We start from the raw sequence: 12902 nt of genomic DNA on the forward strand, positions 1-12902 counted from the left end.
CTGCTTGCTTCCTCCATAATTAGGAAGGTCTGGCCCTAACTTTCTTATTAGAGAATTATAATTGAAGAAAACAAGATATAATGGATATATGTAGGCACTGAGTTTGATTTCAAGAGCTTATCTAAGCGAAAATACCAGAATCTTACAGAGAATAAACCTGTACTCTAGAAGCCTTATTTGCTAATTGTTACCTATTTAGGGTATAATTATTGAGACTTTTATTATAGGAGCACACATAGAAATACCCCTTCATAGAATAAGTCAAATTTATTTATAATTGTTGGCTAAATGGCAGTTGAATAGGCTCTACTTATATCCAGTGTGAGAAAACACAAGATCAGTATGAAGACTTTAGAGAAGTTAAAGATAATTCTCAAAATATACGTCCATCCTGAGTAATAAAGAAAAGTGTGTTAAACATTAGGATTCTGTCGAACATTTTATTTCATTAGTATAAAGACAGTATATTAAAAACTCACATATTCATCCTTATATTTCTGGCTGTATAATGATTTCAGTTTTATAGTTTCACATCCTTCAGTGAGAAACATTAACAGCCTGTTCACTCTTACTGAAGTATTCATACTTAAACTATAAATTAAGCATTGAATATAAGTTTGCCAAGCCCAATGTATTCTAGAACATGATATGAAATTTATTATGCCTTATTAAAGAAACTCACCTTATCTCTAGGACCAAAGAGGAATTGATTTTCCAACCTTCTACAGAATGCTGGAAGACTGAAGAGCCAGACTTTCGAATGATTTTATCCGAACTATTGACAAGTGATCGACTCAAACACAGCTCACCATCTCTGAAACAAATCACAATGGCAGCTTTGTGAAAGTAAGAAGCATTTTGTATAAACAGCATAATACATAATTTGATTTAGATTACTGGTGACAAGTTGTAGATACAACTTTTTCTACCTGTTAGAAGAAGAGGTGTAAGCATGATGAAAGGTATTATAAAGATTAGGTGAATATGACTTTATCAGGAGAATCATTTACACTTATTATTTTACTTATTATTTTTGAAATAAAACTATTTTTATATAAAGAAAAGACCTTTGTAGTATTTCAGGAAAAAAATTCTCATCGAAGTTCTGTTCCCCTTTAGCCCCTCCCTCCCCTGCTGTGTTTAACAATAGAGACAGGATGTTTGGCCAATTCTCCTGCATCTGTGTAACTGTGACTCCTAAGATTGTCACAGAAGACATACAGACATAATGGAAAGAGCTTTTGTTTTGGAGTAAGAAGACTTTGAATGTCAGGTGATCTGGGCATGTTTGTGATTCTATCACTTGCTAGCCCATATGTCCTTTGACAATATTCTCTTTCACGGTGGTAAAGCCACCGTGACTTTACCTTACCTTGAAAATTGCAAAAACATTATCTAATATGCTTTGACTTTGTGAGAAGTGGAGCTCTGCACGTGAAAGTAATTTATAAAACACAATTGAAGTGCTAATTCTAAAATTACATCGGTCTCAAAACATCTCAACAATGAGATGCTTCCCTGATAGTTGGTGGTGGGGAGATAAGAGATTGCAATGGGGGGAAAACTCATTCAGTAGCCATTATTACTGGTATTTTCTGTTATATCAAATAATTAACTATGCTATCCCCACCAATTAATAGCAACAGGCAAGTATATCATGCTGCATGCTACTAGCAGGGGTGTTGGTGGTAGGTGACAGACACCTATGATCGCATTTATACCATTAGGACCTTTATAGACGAACCTCTTCATTGCTCAGTAGACTATTCCTTGGTACTTTATACAAGTAAACCCGGATTCAGAGAATAAAAAAGCCACCTCTCTAGGCATAGCCCTTTCAATATCTGTATTTCATTACATGTCACCTCAATTTTTTAGAATCTCAAAAACATAGTTAAAAAGTAACATGACTAGGGCTTCCCTGGTGGCGCAGTGGTTGAGAGTCCGCCTGCCGATGCAGGGGACGTGGGTTCGTGCCCCAGTCCGGGAAGATCCCACATGCCGTGGAGCAGCTGGGCCCGTGAGCCATGGCCGCTGAGCCTGTGAGTCTGGAGCCTGTGCTCAGCAACGGGAGAGGCCACAACAGTGAGAGGCCCACGTACCGAAAATTAAAAAAAAAAAAAAAAAGTAACACGACTATTTGCTCAGTCACAAAGTCTAAATCTGTGTTTATTATGTAGGCAATCCTCCCCTACTATCAATGGAAACATTGCCTGTGCGACAGCTGCTAGATGAATTCTGTAATTGGAGGCTGATAGTTTGGTATTTTGGTTTGCATTCTTTTTTAAACATGTAGTTCCAATTTGAAGCAACTCAAAGCATCAAATGCAACTACTCCCTGTGAAATTTAGAACTCTATAAAAATTAATATTTTAAACTGTCCTACTGATGAAAATGATACACTTGCATGCCTATACATGGCTAATCATAGTCATTTTATAGAGGTCATTTAGGATGCAAGGAAACATAGGGTGCAATTACTACTCAGTAGCCCCGAGTCAATTTTTATATTACACGTCTAATGATAATAACTATTACATATGAATGAAAATGTGGATATACAGAGTTAACCTTCACACTTTTGGAGATACGCCTTCAAGAGTATGGACACAAACTCTCACCATTTCTAGGGGTAGGGACCTTCCCCATCTTCATCTTGTTAATAACTAACTGTCCTGTCAATATCATCTTTTTCTAACCACAGATTGCTACAATTAAAATAATTATTTTCACCACCAATAAACTTTTACAGAAGAAGTAAGCTGGCATTTTAAATAGCTGTGGGAGATTGCTTTACTGACAGGTAGCTAAAGATACATTTTTATAAGGCAGAATGATTTCTATGATATTGTATGGAGGCTTTTCAGAACCTCTAAGATTTAAAAAAAGTGCTTTAAAAGTTTAAATCAGTTTTATGTTAATGAAATGCTACCACATTACTCTGCTCTTTGAACTGGTGATAAGTCAAATTTCAGACTTTTACCACTGGAAAGAATTTTGAATGAAAATAGCTTACAACTAGTCACACTTCTTGAAGTCAATGGAATTCATGTGTGAGAAAGAAGGCCAGGCTGCCAGCAACCTGAGGCTCTGGAGCAAATTTCTTTGTATAAGGTTAAATGAGTCCCAAGGGGTTTTTCTGCTTGTGACCTTGGTAGTACTCGGTCTGGAATAGGCTTTTCCTTCCTGTGAATGCAAGGCATGAAGGATGTTGCCACCCCCTACTAGTTTCTCATCCCAGATCAGAGACGAGTGCTAAACAGCTGCACTGAAAACATTTCTCTGATGGGGCTGTATACAGGAAGATTCAACACATACTTCTAAAGGGATAAGTACACAACATATAAAAGAAATACAGCAGTATATATTATAAAGTATCCCTGCTTATATCGAGCTAAGAAAAACCCAGTTAGATGGTCATCTGTGCGATACCAGTGACAGAAGCTAATCAGCAGTTATATTACTAGTCTTTACAAATATTTTTCTTTGAAATATGAGTTGCCAGGCATCACTACAATTTATTCTATTAATTCTGAAGTACATAACACACAAGATTAATTTTCGTTCATGAAATTAGGTCCCCAAAAGCCCTGCAATGAACCCCACTGTAAGCTCTTCTTGACTTGGCTTTGGAATGAATGTGTTCCCTTAGGTTAAACTTTCTCTTTAATAGAAAAATTTAAGTCATTTAAATGAAAAGAACTTGCATCAAATTAAGCCTGAACACAAACAGCAGGCAATTCTGTGTTTTCATTCCCTGAGTGCCAAACAACTAAAAATAAAGATGCGATGTACTACCTTAACTTACAGCCTATGGCTTTTAGTAGAATTCCAAATATAACATATGAAGTAACATGCAGATTCTGGTTTCCTGAGTTACAAGAGTGTGTTTCCACCCTAGAACAAACTGGAACTAACATTGCTAACAGTGATAATACTCTAAGTATGAATGCTTATCTCCACTGTCACTTCTATCATAAGTTTCAGAACTAATACTGCTGATCATCTAGTGAGAGAACCTAAAGTACACAGTCAAATTAAAAATGAAATCTGTAGATAGTAAAAAAAAGTAAGTTAAAGTGTCATTTAAAGTCACCCAGGGAAACAGTATGTAGCAAGTTTTAAGGAATAATAATCAAAGCAAATGTCTATTTGGTATTAAAGTTTGTTACACTTTCAAATACATTATTTCATTAAATGCGTATACCCACATATTTTTACCTGTAGGACCCTTAAGTTAACATATTTCTAATTATACCAAAGAGCACACAGAGCCAGTAAAATTACAGGCCAGTTGTGAGACAAGTGCCATTTTTCCCATTAAGAAAAAAATATCAATTAAGAATAGACCACTTCATACCCCTAATGCCCTTTCAGTTAAACTTCACTAGTCAACAGACCAGGCAATTGATAGGTTAGCTTCGAAGGAAACAGTTTTAAATGTCCAATTATTACTTGACCTATTCTCCAATAATTCCTTATTACAAACATGCTGCTCGTATTCCTCTGGAGAAACGAGAATGTGGATGGTTGGTAGGAAAGCTGGGCTGCTGTTCTTTTTCCTTCTCTGTGGAATGACTGCTCCATATTGCATACAAGAACCTTGTTACACTGACTCTAGATGGGGCCTCCAGTGTTAAAACGGAGGCAGGTCGAATAGATAAAGAAACTGCTGCCTATTGCAAAATGGTAGCAGGGAAGCTAAATATGAATCTAGGAGGATGTTCTAAGAATTGAATCCGCTGCCCACTGGCAAGGCACGCAGTGTCCCCCAAAAGGTCAGGGACTGCCGTTTACCTCACTGCTGACGACTGGCCTGGGTTCTGAGGCCAAACCGCCACTCTAGTTTACTCATCTCAAAACGAGTCCCTCCACGTGGCTTGGGTAGAAAGAGAGTCAAAGAGAAGAAGGCCGTTTGATGAGTCAACTCCTCCACCAGAAGCACTATTCTGGAGTTGAAACGAAATTATAAGCTGGTATCACAAGCTTTTCCTCTGAACGTTTCATGTGAGGGAAAAGCGAAACAGCGCTCAGGGGGAACTAGCTGTCCTCACGTTGCCCCCGGCAGCGCCAACCCCAAGGGCTCAGGGAAGAGCTGGCGGCGGCTGCCCCGACGCTGCGGGGCACCGGGAGACGCGCGCTGTCTCGCCCTGCACGGCCGTAATTGCGGGATTTAATTAGGAAGGAGGAGCCCGGTTGCCGACTGAGCAGCAGTTATTATTATTATTTTTATTTTTAAAGGGGGCCTGATTCCTGCAGTAAAGGCTTCCACGTCTCCTCACTCATTCTTCCACCCTCGCTGCCAGCTCTCGCGGAGCAGCAGTTGCTCCGCCGCGCACTTCTCCTTCTGTTTGATGAACCCGCGCCCGCCCCGCGCAATCTCGAAGGAGCAGGGAAAGCAGGCTCAGCCCGAAAAAGGTGCAAGAGAATCCCCTCACCCCCAGCTGGCCCGACCGCCGCGCCCCTGCCTGCGCCCGCCTCCTACTCCTCCTCGGCGCCCTGGGCAGCGCCCACCGGCCGGCGGCGTCCAGGAAAGGCCACGAGAGGAACGTCGCCCGGGAAATGAGGCGCATCCCAGGTCGGTTATTTGACCCGGAGTACTCGGGATACGCTCCTTCCTGCCGGCGGCTAAGGGAGGCCCGGAGAGGACGCCTGGGTGGCGTGTGGCGCCTCCTCTCGCCTGCCTCGTCCCTCCCACTCTCGCTCTCCAGGGTTGCCAGCCAAGGGCCCGAACCTCAGAGTCCTGGCGAGGCTTGGCCGCTTTGTCTGGGCTCAGGCATATCTTCGGAGCCCACCAGCCGGGAAGGGAACAAAGAGCCTCGACCCCCACGCCCCAGCCTCCGCCTCTCTCCCACGCGCCGGTTCACCACCTTCCTGAAGACCCCTTTGTCTGCCTGGGAAGCACAGGTCTCTACCGGGGGTGCCCACACCCCCGCCCAGAGTCCTTCTTTTCTGACAATCGAGCTAGGCTGAATTTTCAACCCACCCCACTCCCTGTGTTAACATCATACAGTTCGGCGTTTTTCCCCCCAACATAGACCATTTAGAGATTTGTTGATGAATAACAATCAGCCAGCCCATCCCTTATTAGCTTTTTCATTCTCTTCCAGTCCCTTTCGACTGTACTTCTATGTTAATTTTCTATAAAATAACAATTTCTTCTGTAAATTTAAGCCGGCGTCTTGCTGACTTAAATTCTCATTACTTAGGGAGGAGCAGGAATATTAAGTAACGGAGTGCATTAAGTTTGTGTGTGCGTGCACGCGCGCACACGTTTTAGCAGTCCTGTCCACCGCCCACCCCCGACCCCGCCCGCCCCAACGTCAAGGGTTCTATCTTGGTTTTCATAAATCTTAGGGAAAATAAAAACCAGGCTGGCATCTCTGCCAGTGTGGAGTTTCCGATAGCGATAGCAGACGCCTCCGGATGAGGCAGGATTTCCGAAACAGGACTTTGAACAGAGTTGACAACCAGGTTCACATCCTCAGAAAACGCTTCCAAGCTATGTAAGCAACACAAAGTTGCCACCACCTCCTGGGTAAACTTCAAAGACACAGAGGCCAGGGGGGAGGGAGGAAGGAAGTGTGATATTTAGAGAACTTACTGGGGTGGAGGAAGATTCTGAACTCATCTAGACAAACTAAAGAGCAGAAATATAGTCTGTGTGAAGCTACAGCACCCAGTTTCCAAAACTGTAACCATGACGCCCATGGGTTTTACCCACGGACAGCAAATAAGGAAGTATAGTTGGTTGACCTGGAGTTTCTAATCAAATTATGATACACAGATCTACCCGACAACAAAGAATTGTAAAGAAACAGAGGAGACACATTTCCTGCTTTCTGAGCTTTAACTTCAGCCTTTCAGGAAGCCAGCTTTCTCTAGTACCTTCCTAGAGTGATAGGGCAGAGAAAGAAGGAAGGGCAACCAGATGGTGAATAAAGACATCTAGATTGAGTTCTGTCCTGGGACTAAAAGGACAAGGGCACCCATTCTTTGTTGACACTTCTGCAGTGACTTCTTTGGCGTGCGAGCCCCAGCACCAACACAACCGTCACTATCACCGCACAGGGCAAGTTGAACTCGTACTGAGAACCCGCTGTAGAGAATCACACACACCTCAACAACAGCCTTTGTTATTTAATTCACGAGACTAAACACTCACAAGCTGACACCAACACAAATACTACCCCAACCCTCACTCTGTCGTCTATATTCACATTTCATTTATGGCTTGACTTTTTATCATATCCTAAAATGAAGCTTTGCATTTACCCGATGAGTTGCGTCTCCTGGTGCTCCTCAGTTCTTGCTATTTCTTTTGTTTTATAAAAGATCAGGAGCAGACTTATCGTGCAGATCGTCCACCTCTTCCTAATGGAGCGCATCTTGGATGCCCGGGAAAGTCCTGGTTGCCCCAGCTCCCTCACCTTCTTTTCATATAAAGGCTCCGTTTTGGGGAGATGTAGTCGCGGGGAGGGGGGGAGGATCTGTAAAATGGGAGGAGAGCGTGGAGCTGGGATCTCAGAAGCAGGTCTCGAGGGTCCTCTGCGGCCAAGCTCCCGCTGGTCCTCGAGCGCTGCCCAGCGCACTCTCTCGCGGTTCCCGCCAGCCCTAACCCGGTCGCTCCTCGCCGCCTCCCTGGGGCTCAGGTTTTTTTCCGAAGAGACACCTTGTACATTGGAGGTGGCGGCCGCTTCTGCAGCCGGGTTCGGGGGCGTCACTGGCCCTTCCCTTTTCCTAGCATGGAAATGATGAACAAAACCAGCCAATCACGGGACTCAGGGGCGGAGGCTGCTGTTGCCTTTCGTCGCTGGCGGCTGCTTGGAGAGTAACGTCGCCGGCCTTGCCTGAACTGTGCACAGAGAGGAAGCTCACAAGCTCACAGTCGTGTACACACACGCACACGCACGCACCAGTGCTCGCACACCGTGGGAAGAGAGCAGCGCACTAAGAAGTCAGGTCGCCTTCTCGGGACACCAAAGCGTTAGCTCTGTGGACAAGGAAGCACCGAGATAGTCCGCATCAGCGTGGAGAGGACACCTCAGCTGGGGACATATCGGAGACGCCTGCTCTATCGGATAGAGCTGGTGGTGGGTAGTAAGAGGGGTACTTTCTTCCAAGCGTCTTTGCTAAATATACACACACGCGCGCGCGCACACACACGCGCGCGCGCACACACAAACGCACGCCCTCTTAAGTGGAGTGAATGCGGGGAGGGATAGGGAAGGAGTTTATATTCCGTGCACCGCTCAATCCGGAAAGTACAAATACACACGCGAGCAGATCAGCCGATCGCCCACTCAGCGTGGGTGGTGGATGACGACCCAGACTCAGGATTCTGCAGGAAACAACTGATGACAGAGGTGTCATTAGGAACTTCATGGATATTTATGTGACTCGTTCATTGCCATTTGGAAACTCCTCACGCAGGAGTCAAGGAAACTCCAATCCCACTTGAACTTCCCTGCTGAGAGACAGGATTCTGAGAAAAGTAGGACCTCCTTTTCAAATGCAAGTACACCTATACACACACACAACACACACACACACACACACATACACGAAGGAAGGAAGGAGAAAAGAAATGAAGGAAGAGAGGAAGGAAGAAAAGAAGGAAAAAAATGGAAGAGCCAGCTTTTCTCTGAAAGTCTTAGTAATGTGCATTTAGCCTGATTTTCACCCTCTCCTCCCCTTTACTCTTTGTTTTTACTTCTATTGTATTGTGTGGCAGGGGCACTTTTCCCGTCCTAGGTTCTAGTCTTCAGAGACCTTCTCCAAGTCTTGGATCTCCGCCCTCACCCAGAGAGAAGCTTGCAACTCAGGTTGTACCATGCCTTGGCTTGGCTTTTACTGAGGGGTGGTGGAGGTGGGTCGGGAGCCACTCCTCGGGTGACATAGTGCCTGGAAGCCAGGATTTCCCCCATCTATTTGAGCGGGTCCCAAACTCTTCACCTCCACCCCTTCCTCCGGAGCCTCTCAATTCATTTTCTTGTTCTTTCAGGTTGAGCGGTGTCTCCAGCTGTCATCCACTCTTGGCCCCTGGGGTTTACACCTTCCTAAACCCAGAAACGGTGAGGTTCACCCCCAGTCCTCTGCTGGAGGGGCGCAAGAGTGGCTGTTCCGATTTCCAGTCCCTTGACAGCTTAAAATAACAAGGATAACAGCCAACACCTTTGCTTGAAAACCCGAGAGCCCTGGCAATGTTTGCCATTCTTCCCCTAAGATGTAGAAAGTTAAGAACCTCTCAGGTCTCTGCTCACAGCAGGGCGAATAGGAGGTTGGGTCTAAAATACTCAAAGGAGCAAGTAATTATGAACATTTATTGGTGGCCTACCGGGAGCGTTTCGAGTTTATTGATGTCTAGGCAAATCCCACTTGCATTAATGCAGCTCAATCACACTGACTTCTCAATTAGCAGAAACTGCAAGAATAAAACAGCTTCTTATTTAAGTGAAAAGGGTACTGGGGTGCGGAGGGGGTGGGCAATGCATGGTTAGGATGCTAACTTCTCTAGGTTAACTTTTGATTTTTAAGCAGTAAACAAATATATTCTGGATTTCAAATAAAACATTACCTGCTGCTGCTGATGCAGTAATATGTATCACTTAATTAAATTCATCCAACATTTCTTAAGCAATTACTATGGGCCAGAAAATACATGTGGGCATGGGAACATAAAGATGAATAAAATACAGCATCTAACCAGACAGAAAGATCACGCACTCAGAGGGGGACAGATTGTGAAAAATAAATAAATAAAAATAAGTTGCAATATGGCACCATGAACTAACAGCAGCATTTGAAGTACATATCGTGTATCTGGGTAAGCTACTGGATGGAAGCAGATAGAGTGTTTAAGTCTTGGGGAGCAAGGAAGGTGAGTTTCCTAGGAAAGGGCACACATAAACTGGGGTTTGCAAAGCTAAGGGGTAAGCCAGGCAGAGGGAGGGTAGAACACTGCAAGCACAGGAAAGAGTATGTATACACAGAGAGGAATAAAATGCAGGAGCTTTGGGGTAGATCAGTACTGTTGGAACAGGAAATGGGAAAGGAAAGTAGTGGACATAAGTCTTCAGTGTGATCATAATAATATAAAGCTACACAATGTCAAATTGTCTTCTCTAATGGGAAAGTTGCAACATGAAAATCTTCAAGAGCAAAGTGGGTTTAATTCATGTATTAAGCTATAAGTTTGGCGAAACGGTTCACATGGCCCAAATGAAACAAAACAAATCCACCAACAGCAAAACTAAAGCAAACCAAGAACTAGTTATAGGAATACATGGCAGATTTAAATGCCTAGAAAAAAAAAAAAAGAACTCTCCAGTTGTATAATGCTGCTGCTTCTGAATTTGTTAAGCATAGCACATTTTATTGATACATAGAGGTGAACACTTCTGAATGACTGATAATGGTTCAGTGGAACTCAAGAGATTCCCCTTCCCATATTTGAACAATTAAGTTTTTTTTAACATCTTTATTGGAATATAATTATTTTACAATGGTGTGTTAGTTTCTGCTGTATAACAAAGTGAATCAGCTATACATATACATTTATCCCCATCTCTCCTCCCTCTTGCGTCTCCCTCTCACCCTCCCTATCCCACCCCTCTAGGTGGACACAAAGCACCGAGCTGATCTCCCTGTGCCATGCGGCTGCTTCCCACTAGCTATCTGTTTTACCTTTGGTAGTGTATATATGTCCATGCCACTCTCTCACTTCGTCCCAGCTTACCATTCCCCCTCCCCGTGTCCTCAAGTCCATTCTCTACGTCTGTGTCTTTATTCCTGTCCTGCTCCTAGGTTCTTCAGAACCACTTTTTTTTTTTTAGAGTTCATATACATGAGTTAGCGTATGGTATTTGTTTTTCTCTTTCTGACTTACTTCACTCTGTATGACAGTCTCGAGGTCCATCCACCTCACTGCAAATGACTCAGTTTCGTTTCTTTTTATGGCTGAGTAATATTCCATTGTGTATATGTGCCACATCTTCTTTATCCATTCATCTGTTGATGGACACTGAGGTTGCTTCCATGTCCTGGCTATTGTAAATAGAGCTGCAGTGAACATTGTGGTACGTGACTCTTTTTGAATTATGGTTTTCTCAGGGTATATGCCCAGTAGTGGGATTGCTGGTCATATGGTAGTTCTGTTTTTAGTTTTTTAAGGAACATCCATACTGTTCTCCATAGTGGCTGTATCAATTTACATCCCCACCAACAATGCAAGAGGGTTCCCTTTTCTCCACACCCTCTCCAGCATTTATTGTTTCTAGATTTTTTGATGATGGCCATTCTGACTGGTGTGAGGTGATATCTCATTGTAGTTTTCATTTGCATTTCTCTGATTAGTGATGCTGAGCATCCTTTCATGTGTTTGTTGGCAATCTGTATATCTTCTATGGAGAAATGTCTATTTAGCTCTTCTGCCCATTTTTGGATTGGGTTGTTTGATTTTTTAATATTGAGTGGCATGAGCTGCTTGTATATTTTGGAGATTAATCCTTTGTCAGTTGCTTCATTTACAAAGATTTTCTCCCATTCTGAGGGTTGTCTTTTCGTCTTGTTTATAGTTTCCTTTGCTGTGCAAAAGCTTTTAAGTTTCATTAGGTCCCACCCATTTGTTTATTTTTGTTTTAATTTCCATTTCTCTAGAAGGTGGGTCAAAAAGGATCTTGCTGTGATTTATGTCATAGAGTTGAACAATTAAGTTTTGAGAGTGTAATTTAATGTCATTTATTTGATATTATTAGATTCATGAAATATGCATCCATAACAATTTGCCAAGTTTAAAAATACGTATAGACCAACACTATGGCCAAACTGAGGACAGTCTGGTTCAATATGCTATTAGGTACAAGAACTATAAATATATATGTTGGGTAAAAAGTCTTACCCACAGCAGTGTCTTTGGACTTACCTCCCTCCATTAGAATGCCTGTTCTGATGATCCTGAAAAATTAAAGTTGTTCCTAAATTTCCATTCTATCTTTGGACTGTAAGTTCTTCAATAAAGAGAACACATTTGTCTTTATTCAGCACAAATCTGCAATTACACAGTAGTACCCTTTGAATAAATAATGCAAGTAATGGCAGATGGTTTTAAAAGGCTACTTTATCCTTTAACTTAATGTAAATCATGTTTTAATTGCTGGCTGTGCCCTCAACTTCAGCTGGAAAGAAATGAATAGACACTTGCAATCTCATAGTGGGGTTTTTAATAGCCCATGACATTTTTTAATAGGATATTTTTTAGAGCAGTTTTAGGTTTACAGTGATATTGAGAAGCAAGTTACACACTTACCCAGTTGGGAGGTGGAGATATCTAATAATATCCTCGGAACTGAAAAGGAACTTTGAGACCAAAAAACAAAGCAGGCAACTCCATAAAGTGCAACTATGAAGCTTATTGTGGGTAATTTACATACAGGCAGGCAGGATCCCCCACACAGATGATCCAGAGACAATTGTAGCTGCATTTAGCACCACCAAAAGGGGTACAGGGGGGTTTAAAGGGGCCAAAGCTAAAAACAGAATCTACCAAGTGAGAAGCACATCCACACGAACTGGAACTGGAACTGGAACCAGGCGTTTTTCCTTCCCCTCAAGGTCTCATGACCATTAACCAACTGCATCAGCAAAAGGCATTCTTCCAGTTTTCATGTCAGGTGAAGGCAAGAGTAAAAGTTGACAGGAAACTCATCTGGCTTGGGTGCATTCCCTGTGAGTAGACAAAAGTTTAGCCCTGAGGAAAGGGGGATGGGTAGGACTATGGGCCTAACATGGAGCTGACGTTTGTCAAAGTCAGTGAAAGTACAGTGAAAGTGGCATCATTGTCACCCACCGTCTGTAGTTTACAATAGGGTTCACTCTTGGAATTGTATATTCTATGGGCTTTG

At 43.0% G+C, this 12902-nt stretch overlaps 1 protein-coding gene across 1 annotated transcript in view; it reads right to left on the bottom strand.

Annotated features, from left to right (window-relative positions):
• ST8SIA4 (ST8 alpha-N-acetyl-neuraminide alpha-2,8-sialyltransferase 4) overlaps nt 1-7683 on the bottom strand; it is a 105389-nt gene extending 97706 nt beyond the window's left edge. Inside the window, exons 1-2 of the mRNA XM_029216609.1 lie at nt 7276-7683; nt 683-814 (exon numbers count right to left, since the gene is read on the bottom strand). Coding sequence (XP_029072442.1) covers nt 683-814; nt 7276-7388 — 245 coding nt within the window. The 5' untranslated portion in view covers nt 7389-7683. The remainder of the gene's footprint in view (nt 1-682; nt 815-7275) is intronic.
• Between the last annotated feature and the right edge of the window lie 5219 nt (nt 7684-12902).

Source organism: Monodon monoceros, unplaced genomic scaffold (genome assembly GCF_005190385.1).
Source record: "Monodon monoceros isolate NGI ecotype Baffin Bay Population unplaced genomic scaffold, NGI_Narwhal_1 Super_Scaffold_12, whole genome shotgun sequence".
NCBI lineage: Eukaryota > Metazoa > Chordata > Mammalia > Artiodactyla > Monodontidae > Monodon > Monodon monoceros.